The following is a 13,926-nucleotide window of genomic DNA, read 5'->3' on the forward strand; positions in this document are numbered from 1 at the left end:
CTTTCCAAAATGGAACCTGTCACTAGTGCTGCAAACTTTTACAGCGGACCCCTTTGAGCCACTAGAGAATTGCAACCTAAAGACGCTGACGCTAAAAGCAGTCTTTCTGGTGGCAGTCACCACAGCAAAGGGGGTCTCTGAGATAGAGGCCTTATCTATCAGACCGCCCTTTTTTCAAATCTTTGCAGATCGCATAATTTTTAGGATGAACCCGGGATTCCTGCCAAAAGTAATCTCAGGGTTCCATAGGGAACAGAAAGTTGTGTTACCTTTATTTTGTCCAAACCCTTCTAAAGAGCAAGAAGTAAAGTTTAATAATTTAGACGTCCGGAGATGCGTCTTGCATTATTTAGAGGTAACTAAGACACTAAGGAAGACGGATTCCTTATTTTACATTCTGGAGCTAGGAAAGGGCATAGAGCCACTAGACGCACTTTAGCGAGATGACTAAGAGAAGCCATTGAACAGGCTTACAAGTTAGGAGGCATACAGATCCCAGAGGGTATCAAAGCGCACTCCACAAGATCGATGGCAGCCTCACAGGCAGAAAGAGCTGGAGCAACGCCGGAGCAGATTTGTAAAGCGGCGACATGGTCCAGCTTTGCCACCTTCGTAAGACACTATAGGGTGGATCTTTGGTCAGCTTTTGGACGCAAGGTCTTGCAAGCTGTGGTCCCGCCCTAGGGTAAGTGCTCGGTTATCCTCTCAGGTGGCTGTCCTGAAAGACGATTGGAGGAAAAACGTACTTACTGGTAACGTTCTTTCCCGGAGTCTTTCAGGACAGCCGGGTACCCACCCGAATGTGTATTAAAGATTTCCTTACAGGAAATGTGATATAGTTAACTATGTGTATCATATATTCTTGTGTCTCCCCAGCAACTGGAGGTGCTCTTGAAATAACTGAGGAATTTATAGGAGGCTGGCGCAGTGTTTCCTACAGAGAGGAGGAGCCAATGTCTCTTGGGTGGCTGTCCTGAAAGACTCTGGGAAAGAACGTTACCAGTAAGTAACTTCGTTTTTTTTCCCTGCAGGAGTCCTAGAAAGCAGCATATTCAGGGACAATAGATTAAGGGAGCATATTTATATACAGGCTTTCTGTTTGAGTGCTGAAGGACATGTCTTTGGACTATGAGAGCGCTCATTAGTGATCAGTGCCCCCGCAGCCCTTTGAAAATCACAAGCTCGCCTGCCGCTGTAGAAGATGGTGCTTGTAGTTTATTCTTTCGCAGGAATCTGTAAACGAACGACAATTTTTTAAAAAGTGTAAACAAGACAACAGTTGTGTTATTCTCGGTGCACCAAGCACTACACGCTCATGAAGGCAAAGGCTGCGACATTGGCTCACTTTGTGCTTACCTCTGTAGTCTAAAAGGTTTTGCATAAATATTTTAATAGAAATGGACATGCTGGTCTTTGGAAAGCAATCTGTTAGTGTAGAGACTAATTATGAAATATAATGAAGTTTAGGCTACATCAGATTATTTATTGTATGTATTAATTATCCTTGTGTTTTCTTTCAGCTGCCATTTTGTGCTCCGGTAGTCCTGGCTCAGTCTGTTGAAAATGTATGGAGCACCTGTAGAATGAACAAGCAAAAGCGCCATCTTCTGGAAGCTCTCTGGCTTAGCTGTGGCGGCTCAGGCATGAAAGTTTGGCTCCCTTTGTTTCCTAGGGACAATCGTAAACCACATTCCTTCCTGTCCAAACGAATAATGCTGCCTTTCCACATCAATATCTACCCTCTAGCTGTTTTGTTTGAAGATGCCCTGGTACTTGGCGCCATCAATGAGACTGTTGCTTATGACTGTTTGAACAACCTTGGCTCTCCTGCTGAGCATTTGGATGTTCAGTTTCCCTATTGTATTGTAGAGAGGACCTCTCAAATCTACCTCCACCATATCCTACGACAGCTCTTAGTCAGGAACTTAGGAGAGCAGGCTTTACTCTTAGCCCATTCATGTGCCTCGTTACCTTACTTCCCACATGTGCTAGAACTCATGCTCCACGAAGTATTGGAAGAAGAAGCTACCTCACGGGAACCTATTCCCGACCCGCTGCTTCCAACAGTGGCCAAGTTCATCACAGAATTCCCCCTTTTTCTGCAGACTGTTGTTCACTGTGCACGCAAGACGGAGTATGCCCTTTGGAATTATCTTTTTGCCGCTGTTGGTAACCCTAAGGACTTGTTTGAGGAGTGCCTAATGGCTCAGGACCTTGACACAGCTGCCTCGTATCTCATTATCCTCCAGGTAGATTTATATGTTAATTTCGTTACATTTAATCAGTTTAAGGTCCTTTTCACACGAGCATTCCTTTTGTCTGTCTGTTTTTCATCCATCCGTTGACAGATGAAAAACGGGCATCAATGCATCTCTATTGAAAAACGAATGTAGATGGATGATCATACGTTTACATCTGCATCCATCAATATCCATCAATATCTGTTTTTCCATAGAGATGCATTGATGTCCGTTTTTCAGCCATCAATTAGATGAATGGAAGATGGACAAATGGAACACCCGTGTGAAAGGGGCCTTAATTTTATTTTTTTATTCTAATCTGGGTATTAAGGTATCGCCTTAAAAAAAAATTGAGCTACATATGCATTTTTCTCTCTTCTTTATATTGTTTGAGATTCTTAGGTGCATTTTCTAAAAACGTTTGACCTATGTTTTGACCTAAGTGTAGCTTAAGACGAAACTTCTTCTTTTTTTTTTTTTCTTTTACGTTTTGAATAGAGTGGGGAGGGGTTAGTAGAACCACTGTCAGGTTTTTGTTGTCATCAGGACAATTGGAGTGAATCCCCCTTTGTCATAGGGAAAGGTAATATGGGTAAATCCAAAATTTTAAGTTGCCACCAGGACAAGAATGCCAATAAGTTCCAATAACTGTCTTAAGAGCGGACTGGAAAGATATCCTCTCACTTTCTGTCCACAGGAAGTGAAAAGAAATCTCCCTGATGAGGCACAGATTCTAAAAAACAAACAAAAAAAAACTGTTTATCGTACATCACGGGACACAGAGAATCATAGTAATTACTATGTGGGTTATAGAGTCTACCTTCAGGTGATGGACACTGGCACGCCCCTGAGGCAGGAAGTTCCCTCCCCTATATAACCCCTCCCATACCGGGAGTACCTTCGTTTTTTCACCAGTGTCTAAGGTGTTGGTCACGAGTGAAGATGTGTTCTAAGGAGCTCCACTGGAGGCATCCATGCTGGATTTAAAAAGCCTCCATAGAAACCGGATCGGTCCAAAGTGCTTCTTAGCCAAAGTGGACGGTACCCGGGCCTCTGTTGAGAAGAGCAGGGTTTTGCCTGTAATGCTCCTCTTTTTTGAGGGCTGGATCCTGGGTTTTCAGTGCTTTGGTCATACCCAATACCAAAAGCTTACTGACAGGGCGATACAGATCCAGCGGTGTGGTGTTCCTGTCCATGGACCCCGATCCCTGAAGTTCTGCAAAATCAGCTCTCCGTGATGGGCGAAGATTGGACTGCCTGTATTTTGCAGAGTCCTGCAGCGTTGGATAAGGTAAGTGAAGGGTCTTTCAGAACTTGGTTCTGAAAGTTTCCTTCTTTTGAGCCATTATGCTAGTTTGCCTAAAGTTTGCCTGTCTGTGCCTTCTCTCCTTTCATTTGTCCTGGTGTAGCAGTGGTTGTGAGGTTTATCTATAATGAGTACTTGCCTGAGTGCGTCATTTAGCCTCCGCTTGCTGGTAGTTGGTTCCTGGGGAAAGTTCCTCCAAAAACTTTGGCTACAGAATAGGCGCGCAGCACATGCGCGCGGCCTTGTTATAGGCGCGCACGGCGGCGACACGCGCAAGACGATTTGTTTCAGCTGCTCTCTGAGGCTGAAATTTCATGACAGAGCAGGTCAGGTGACTTGCACCTAGACCATAAAGCTCAGTCTACCTCACCCATCCTGGCTGACGGTGGACACAGAGTTTTTTTGTGCATACAGTGACAGTGGCGTTTCTTAAGGCGCATATTGTGCTCTGCATCTCGCTGACCATCAAATAGCAGCGTCAGTGCTGGTCTATAGGTCCGCAAGTGGATGCAATTCCTGGCTGTGAGTACCTTGGCTTTACTATGGCAAAGGGCTCAGGGACTAAAAGACAAAGGGTTTGCCATCAGGCTCAGAGGATCTCGGGCATGCTCCTGCAGCTATTTTCTCTCCTGATAAATTAGAGGTGGCCCAGGTTGATCCATCAGGGCTGTTGGGTGCCTTTGCCCCGCCTGCTTCAGTTTTTGTAACCGAGGAGGCTCTGGCCTCAGCCATGGGTGGACTGGAGAAAAGATTGGCGACTTTAATTGCATCTTCTCCTGGAGGAACCGTTTTGGCTTCTCACTAGCTCTGTCTTTTTTTTGGGCTCTTTGAAAGCCCCCTCAGGCTGATTATTCCTTTCCGGTTCATCCACTACTAGAGGTCTTATCTATCAAGATTGGGAACATCCAGATAGACTGTTTCTGCCTCCTAAAAATGTTCTGTTTCTTAAAAAGTGGAGTGTCCCGACGGTAGACGCAGCTATCTCCTGTGTGAACAAGACTCTGACCTGACCTCTGACAACGTGCAGATGTTATAGACCCGACAGATAAGAGACTGGAGACGTTGTTAAAAACATTGTTCGCTACAGCTAGAGGGGTAGCCCAACCTGCAGTAGCAGCTATTGGTATCTGCCAGCCTTAAAAGACCAGATGAAGCAGGTCTTGAAGGATATCCCAGCAAACCCAGCTTTGCAGTAGATGCCATCAAGGACTCTATACAACAGTCCTCCCGCCTTACGCTCCTGTTAGTACATATGCGTAGGCTGCTCTGGTTGAAGAACTGTTCTGCTGAAACCCTTTGCAAAACTTCTAGCCGGGTTTCCCTTCCACGGAGAGCGTTTGGGCAAGATCTGGATAAGTATATCAAGAAAATTTCCAGTGGCAAGAGCACGCTGTTACCAGTTAAAAAGAGGTTTAGGGGTTCCCCCTCCTTTAAAAGGCCCTCCTCTCCAGTTCCTGGGCCTTCTGCTTCCAGGCAGTTCCGAAGGCCTCCCAGAAGGTTTAATGCACGAGGAAAACCTCAAGGGCAATCTCAGGCTCCCAAGAAACCCTTGAACCATAAGCCGGCCAAGCCTGCGTCTAAGTCAGCATTATGAAGGTTCACCCCCAGTCAGCCGGGTGGGGGTGAAGACTTCAGCTGTTTGCGGGGGCCTGGCAAGAAGGGATCCAAGACAATTGGGTCCTCTCCACAGTCTCCGAGGGGTACGGGCTGGAGTTGCGAGAGTTTCCTCCACCCTGCTTCCTGGCCTCAAGTGTCCCGAAAGACCCGGGAAAAAAAGTCTCTAGCGTTGGCTTTGGATCATCTGCTTTCCCAAAGGGTAATCATAGAATTACCGGTAGAAGAGCAAGGTTTGGGTTTCTATTCAAATCGTTTCACCGCTCCCAAGCCGAACGGAGACGCAAGACCCATTCTGGATCTCAAGGCCCTAAACCAGTTCCTAAATGTACGATCCTTTCGGATGGAATCAATCCGGTCAGTGGCTTTACCCTTCGGACTAGCCACTGCACCTCGGGTGTTCACGAAGGTGCTGGCTCCCCTGTTGGCCAATCTAAGGTCTCACAGCATATCTATAGTAGCCGATTTGGACGATCTGTTGCTGGTAGATCGCTCATTTGCCAATCCAAATCTAGCAGTACACAGAACCGTGAGGTACCTGGAGTCCATTGGTTGAATTCTCAACCTGGACAAGTCAGCCTTGGTTCCTGTGAAGAGGCTGGAATATTTAGGTCTACTCATAGACACAGATCAGAGAAAGATATCTTTGCCTCAAATAAAGGTCGATTCTTTAAGGGAACTAGTCCAGTTGGTCAGTTCAAAGCATCAGCCTTCCATTCGCCTTTGTATGCGGCTGTGGGTGAAAATGGTAGCCTCATTCAAGGCCATCCCAATTGCCCAGTTCCACTCAAGGAGACTACAACACGCCATTTTATCCGCTTAGAACAAGAAAGCCCAAGCCTTAAACTTCCCTATGTTGCTCTCCCCAACAGTTCGGCAGAGCCTTTGCTGGTGGCTGGTTCCCCAGAATTCGATAAAAGGGAAGTCCTTTGTTCCACTATCTTGGCGGGTTGTGACTACAGATGCCAGTCTGCTAGGCTGAGGTACAGTCCTGGAGGAGCTATCTCTCCAGGGAAAGTGTTCGGTCTCCGAGAAATCTCTACCCATCAACCTGTTGGAGATTCGGGCAGCTCGTCTAGCCCTATCAGCATGGACAGACAGATTGCGGGGGTTCCCAGTCAGGATTCAATCTGACAATGCCACAGCTGTGGCATATATAAATCGCCAGGGTGGCACAAGGAGTCGTGCAGCCCAAAAAGAGGTGGATCAGATCCTGATTTGGGCAGAAAAGCATGTCCCGTGCATATCAGCGATTTTCATTCCCGGAATAGACAATTGGCAGGCAGACTTCTTAAGTTGCCAGCCGTTGCTCCCAGGAGAGTGGACTCTTCACCCAGACATCTTCCGGGCATTTGTCAGAGGTGGGGAACACCAGATGTGGATCTCTTTGCATCGAGGTTCAATGCGAAGGTGGAATTTTCTGTCCCTAACAAGAGATCCGCTCGCTTGCGGAACGGATGCGCTGGGGTTTCCGTGGGATCGGTTCTCCCTAATCTATGCGTGTTACCCCGCCTGCTTTGCAGGATAAAGTCGCCAACAGTTGCTCCCAGGAGAGTGGGCTCTTCATCCAGACATCTTCCGGGGCATTTGTCAGAGGTGGGGAACACCAGATGCGGATCTCTTGGCATCGAGGTTCAATGCGATGGTGGACAATTTTCTGTCCCGGGCGAGGATCCGCTCGCTTGCGGAACGGATGGGCTGGTGTTTCCGTGGGATCGGTTCTCCCTAATTTTATGCGTTTCCTCCGCTGCAATTGTTACCCCGCCTCCTTCGCAGGATAAAGTCTGAAGGAAAACCAGTGATTCTGGTCGCTCCAGCTTGGCCCAGAAGGGCCTGGTATCCAGAGATTGTAAAGATGTCAATAGGACATCCATGGACCCTTCCGCCCCGTCCAGACCTGCTCTCACAGGGGCCAGTATTCCACCCTTCCTTACGGTCTCTAAATTCAACGGTCTGGCTGTTGAAACCCATATCCTAAAGAGGAGGGGTCTCTCTAATTCTGTAGTGTCTACACTAGTTAATGCCAGAAAGCCAGCATCTAGGCTTATTTATTACAGAGTTTAGAAGGCATATGTGGCCTGGTGCGAGGCCCAAGGGTGGCAGCCTCACAGGTATGTCATTGGCAGAATACTGAAGTTTCTGCAGTTGGGGGCATACATGAGATTGGCCTTGAGTACCATCAAAGGCCAGGTCTCGGCCTTATCAATATTTTTTCAAAGGCCACTGGCTACACATTCTCTGGTTAAGACCTTCTTACAGGGGGTGATTCCTATTTATCCTCCAATTAAAACCCCCTTGTGCCCGTGGGACCTGAATCTGGTTCTCTCTTCCTTACAGTAGCAACCCTTTAAGCCTCTGGCTCGCATTCCCTTGATCCTCTTGACCAGGAGGGTGGTGTTCTTGGTAGCCATAGCCTCTGCTAGGAGGGTATCGGAGTTGACGGCCCTTTCATGTAAAGAGTCATACCTAATTCTTCACAAGGACAGAGTGGTCCTGCAGCCTCATATGGCCTTCCTCCCCAAGGTAGTTTCAAACTTCCATCTGAACCAGGATCTGGTTCTCCCTTCTTTTTTTTTTTTTCCAGAACCTAGTTCTGCAACAGAAAGATCGTTGCATACTCTGGATGTACGGAGAGCAGTTAAAATCTATCTTAACCACTTAAGGACCCCTTCACGCCGATTTACGTCGGCAGAATGGCACGGCTGGGCTTAAAGGGCAACGTACATATACGTTGATGTGCCCAGCCGTGCCATTCTGCCGACGTAAATCGGCGTGAAGGGGTCCGTAAGTGGTTAAGATAGATTTTGGGGGGTCGCGCTCCGTGACCACGGCCGCGGGACTCGCGGACCCAATCGCCGCTGGAGTCCCGCGATCGGTCCCCGGAGCTGAAGAACGGGGAGAGCTGTGTGTAAACACAGCTTCCCCGTTCTTCACTGTGGCGCCGTGATCGATCGTGTGTTCCCTTATATAGGGAATCACAATCGATGACGTCACACCTACAGCCACACCCCCCTACAGTTATAAACAGACATGAGGTCACACATAACCCCATCAGCGCCCCCTTGTGGTTAACTCCCAAACTGCAATTGTCATTTTCACAGTAAACAATGCATTTGTAATGCATTTTTTGCTGTGAAAATGACAATGGTCCCAAAAATGTGTCAAAATTGTCCGAAGTGTCCGCCATAATGTCGCAGTCACGAAAAAAATCGCTGATCGCCGCCATTAGTAAAAAAAAAAATATATATATAAAAATGCAATAAAACTATCCCCTATTTTGTAAACGCTATAAATTTTGCGCAAACCAATCGATAACCGCTTATTGCGTGTTTTTTTTTTTTTTACCAGAAATAGGTAGAAGAATACGTATCGGCCTAAACTGAGGGGAAAAAAATGTTTTAAATATGTTTTTGGGGGATATTTATTATAGCAAAAAGTAAAAAATATTGCATTTTTTTTTCAAAATTGTCGCTATAAATTTTGCGCAAACCAATCGATAACCGCTTATTGCGTGTTTTTTTTTTTTTACTAAAAATAGGTAGAATACGTATCGGCCTAAACTGAGGGAAAACATTTTTTTTTTATATATATTTTTGGGGGATATTTATTATAGCAAAAAGTAAAAAATATTGAATTTTTTTCAAAATTGTCGCTCTATTTTTGTTTATAGTGCAAAAAATAAAAACCGCAGAGGTGATCAAATACCACCAAAAGAAAGCTATATTTGTGGGAAAAAAAGGACGCCAATTTTGTTTGAGAGCCACGTCCCACGACCGCGCAATTGTCAGTTAAAGCGACGCAGTGCCGAATCGCAAAAACTGTCCGGATCCTTTGGCTGCCTAAAGGTTCGGATCTTAAGTGGTTAAAGCTACTGCTCAGATTCGGAAATCGGACATTTTATTAATTTTGCCGGAAGGTCCCAGAAGTGGACAGGCAGCATCTAAGTCCACTATTTCTAAATGGATTTGACAGGTCATTATTCAAGCCTATGGCTTGAAAGGAAAGGATCCTCCGTTTAAGGTTAAAGCGCACTCCACTAGAGCGGTTGGCACTTCCTGGGCAGTGCATCATCAAGCCTCCATGGCTCAGATCTGTAAGGCCGCGACCTGGTCGTCAGTCCACACTTTCACTAAATTTTACCAATTGGATATAAGAGAGTGAGGAAGGCGCCTTTGGGCGCAGTGTGCTGCAGGCTGCAGTTTGATTCCTCACATCTGATGGCGCCCGGCGGTTTTTGGTGTCTCCCTCCCCTCAGTTGGCATTAGTTTAGGACATCCCACATAGTAATTACTATGCTTCTCTGTGTCCCGTGATGTACGATAAAGAAAATCTGATTTTTATAACAGCTTACCTGTAAAATCCTTTTCTTGGAATACATCACAGGACACAGAGCTCCCGACCCTCTTGATGGGGATATTGGGACACTTATTGCTTTGCTACAAAACTGAGGTACTCCCGGTATGGGAGGGGTTATATAGGGGAGGGAACTTCCTGCCTCAAGGGCGTGCCAGTGTCCACACCTGAAGGTACTCTCTATAACCCACATAGTAATTACTATGCTTCTCTGTGTCCCGTGATGTACTCCAAGAAAAGGATTTTTACAGGTAAGCGGTTATAAAAATCCTATTTTTAACCCTCTGTTACTCTATTCAAAGAGTTTTGGCTTTAGAGACTTGGAGAATAGTTTGGCGTCGGGAAGAGTTATAGTCTTTGACAAGTTTTTATTTCTGCTTATGTTGCTGTTAGTGATACTTCTCTTGCCTTTCCTTCAGCGGCACAATTAGAGAAGAGTCTACCAACAGAGATCCAAACCGAAAATAAAAACTTTTTTTTTTAAATTGGGGTGAAGGAGGCTTTAGCAGGAACTCTTTTATCTCACATGGTGAGCTGGGAAAGCCTCTGTTATGGACATTATAGTACAAGGAACTGATAAAGGTTCAGATGCAAAAAAAGAAAGGGAATTTATTTTTTCCTTCTTTACTGAATTTTGGTAGGCCTGCAACTAACGATTATTTTTAAATCGATTAGTTGGCCGATTTATTATTTCAATTAATTGGCTAATAGCCTTTAAAAAAAAAAAAAAAAAAGTTTTTTAACCACTTCCATACAGGGCACGTATACACCTTCCCGCCCAAGCCAATTTTCAGCTTTCAGCACTGTCGCAATTTGAATGGCAATTGCGCGGTCATGCTACACTGTACCCAAACAAAATTGGCGTCCTTTTTTACCCACAAATAGAGCTTTCTTTTGGTGGTATTTGATCACCTCTGCGATTTTTTTTTTTTGCGCAACAACTAAAAAAAGACCGAAAATTTTGAAAAAGATTACGTTTTTTATTTTTTTCTGTAATTTTATTTGTAAATAAGTACGTTTTCTCTTTCAATTACGGGCACTGATATGGTGGCACTGATGGGCACAGATGAGATGGCACTGATGGACATCGACAAGGTAGTACTGACGGGCACAGATGAGGTGGCACTGATTGGCGGCGCTGGTATGCGGCACTGATGGGCACTCATGGGCGGCACTGATGGGCACTCATGGGCGGCACTCATGGGCGGCACTGATGGGCACTCATGGGCGGCACTGATGGGCACTCATGGGCGGCACTGATGGGCACTCATGGGCGGCACTGATGGGCACTGTGGGGTGGCACTGATGGGCACTGTGGGGTGGCACTGTGGGGTGGCACTGATGGACACTGTGGGGCGGCACTGATGGACACTGTGGGGCGTCACTGATTTACTTGTTGCCAGTCAGTGCCCATTTGGCACTGACTGGCATCTTTTTTTTTTTTTTTTTTGCATCTTTTTTTTTTTTTTCCTCCTTTTTTTTTTTTTTTTTTTTTTTTTTATTTATTTTTTAGACTTTTTTTTCCCTTTTTTTGGGGTTTTGCCCTTCCCTGGTGGGCATCCCTGGTGGTCTATGTGGCGATCCGAGGGGGGGCTGCGCTGATAAACAATCAGCGCGAACCCCCCCTGTCAGGAGAGCCGCCGATCGGCTCTCCTCGCGTCTGTCAGACGCGAGTGAGGAAGAGCCATCGACGGCTCTTCCTGTTTACATCGTGATCAGCCGTGGTTGGACACGGCTGATCACGTGGTAAAGAGTCTCCGTGAGAGACTCTTTACCGAGATCGGTGTTGCGGGGTGTCAGACTGACACCCCGCAACAACGATCGCCGCGATGCGCGCCCCCCGGCTCAGGATCTTGAGGACGTCATATGACGTCCGGTCAGGATTCTACAACCACTTTGCCGCCGTCAATCTGTCATTGGCGGGCGGCAAGTGGTTAAACATTTTTGGGCCAATTTGTTGTTGGGCAGATTACAAAACACAAATTGCCACAAAAACACATTACATGCTTTTCTGCAGCTTCACCATTGAAGTATATTGAACCAAAAAAAAACAAAATAGCACCGTTTTGCGTTAAAATGTCCTTGCCCTTTCCAAATACGCAGCAGCTGGAAAAAAAATCATGGATGTGAACGTGTCCCATAGGAAAACATGTAAATGAACTGTAGTGTGTTTCTACAAAAAGCACCAAAAAACACAGAGGTGTGACCCCAGGCCTGAGATGTTTAGTAACACAATGGGGTTAAAAAAAACAAAAATAAGTACAAAAAGAGCAAATAATCGCTACTGTAAGGGGTTAATTTTTTTACTGGGGGACAGTGAAGTAATATTTGCAGTAGCGATTTGCTTTTTTGTACTATAAAGGGCTAATTTTTGTTTTTTTTAACCCCATTATGTTACTGGCCGATTTAATCGATTATGAAATTAATCGATTACAATTTTCATAATCGATTAGTTGTCGATTAATCAATTGGTTGTTTCCGCCCTATATATTGGTACTGTATTTTCAATCATCTTGCTGTACTAGGATGCTAATTTACTGCCTTGACCATGTTTGGTAAGTATTTTGAGGGTTTGATTGAATTTTGACTAATCTGTGCTTGCGTGCATATGTACTTGTATTTCTCTGCTAAATGAATGAATGAATGAATGAATGAAAAACTTATAAAGCGCGGCGCATGCGAACTGAATCGCTTCTAAACACAGTAGATTGTAAGCTTCCTTGTTAGCAGGGCCTGTTGTGAATGTTGAATATGAACTGTATAAAGCTTTTACACAAGAGGTCTTTGCTATATAACTATGAATAAAACAAGTCCTATATGTACGCAAACAAAAAAAACAGATTATTTGACCCCTGCTGAATTAAGGTCATAATATGCTAGTATGCATTGCATACTAGCACATTATGACATATTTGCCTTAAAACAAGGCCTTCCAGTGGTGTGCTTTCACCTCTGACAGGTCTTCCATCGTCACCCGACCTTGCTTTCGGGTTCATGGGCTCCGGCCGTTTGAATGGCTGAGTCATGATGACTTCAATCCCACGCATGTGCAGAGGGGGGGTCATGGTTGCAACACAGCTCTGTTAGCGGATGGCATATTATATATATATATTATACAGTGGATATAAAAAATCTACACACCCCGTTTAAAATGTCAGGTTTCTGTGACCTATAAACTGTACAACTCCAATTGAAAAACAAACTGAAATCTTTTAGGTGGAGGGGTGTAAAAATAAAAAAATGCACACCCTTGACCACGTTTGCAGACTTTAAATGGTGATATCTGATTGATGCCTGCAGTTACAGGCATCATTTCGATATCCTCTTTTACAGCCAGCAATTTTCCGCACCGTAAGAACAATCATAGCAGCTGTTCAGGGGGAGGGGGTCCCCTCCCGTCGATCGGCGAGCTGGAGAAGAAATCGGCTGGCGCTAGATGTTGACCATACAGAATCGGGCGGGCCAGGTCATCCCCGATAGTCTCTATGACCTTTTGGAGGCCGGACGTGATGTTATGACATCAAGCCTGGCCTCTGCGGCCGGACGTGATGTTATGACATCAAGCCTGGCCTCTGCATTTGAAAAAATGTTGCCGCCTCGGCTAGTAAGCCAAAATCATTTTTTTTGGGGGGGGGGGGTGGTTGTTCTTGGCTTTCCTGTCTAGAGGGCTAAATCTTGGGACTTGTAACATTAACGCGTCGCCTATGGGGATTTTTAAGTACCGATGTTTGGCGCTATTCCACAAGTTTTAAAGCGTGACATGTTGGGTATCTACTTACTTGGCATAACATCATCTTTCATATTATGCCATACAATTCAGCTAACTTTACTGTCTTTATTTTTTTTTTAATGCATGAAACAGGTTTTTTTTTTTCCCAAAAAAGTGTTTGAAAAATTGCTGAGCAAATGCCATAAAAACAATGCATTGAACACCATTTTATTCCCTAGGGTGTCTACTAAAAAAACATATATAATTTTTGGTCCTGAGTAATTTTCTAGCAAAAAAAAATGTTTTTTTTTTACATGTAGGAGAGAAGTGTAAGAATTGGCCTGGGTGGCAAGTGGTAAACTAATACTTTGTTGAAGCACCTTTTAATTTTATTACAACACTCAGTCTTTTTGGGTATGAGTCTATCAGCATGGCAAATCCTGACTTCTGTGCAAAACACTCCAAATCAATCAGATTGGGAGGGCATCTCCTGTGCACAGCCCTCTTCAGATGCCCCACAGATTCAATTGGATTCAGGTCTAGGCTCTGGCTGGGCCATTCCAACACTTTAATCTTCTGGTTAAGCCATTCCTTTGTTGATTTGGATGTATGCTTTGGGTTGTTGTCATGCTGAAAGATTAAGTTCCTCTTCATGTTCAGCTTTCTAGCAGAAGCCTGAAGGTTTTGTGCCAATATTGACTGGT

At 45.1% G+C, this 13,926-nt stretch overlaps 1 protein-coding gene across 1 annotated transcript in view; it reads left to right on the forward strand.

Moving 5' to 3' along the window:
- The window catches only part of RIC1 (RIC1 homolog, RAB6A GEF complex partner 1), a 193,440-nt gene that overhangs the window by 156,652 nt on the left and 22,862 nt on the right, over positions 1–13,926 (forward strand). The window contains exon 19 of the mRNA XM_040357519.1: positions 1,521–2,249. Within this exon, the coding sequence (XP_040213453.1) occupies positions 1,521–2,249 (729 nt within the window). The remainder of the gene's footprint in view (positions 1–1,520; positions 2,250–13,926) is intronic.

Source organism: Rana temporaria, chromosome 1 (genome assembly GCF_905171775.1).
Source record: "Rana temporaria chromosome 1, aRanTem1.1, whole genome shotgun sequence".
NCBI classification, from domain to species: domain Eukaryota; kingdom Metazoa; phylum Chordata; class Amphibia; order Anura; family Ranidae; genus Rana; species Rana temporaria.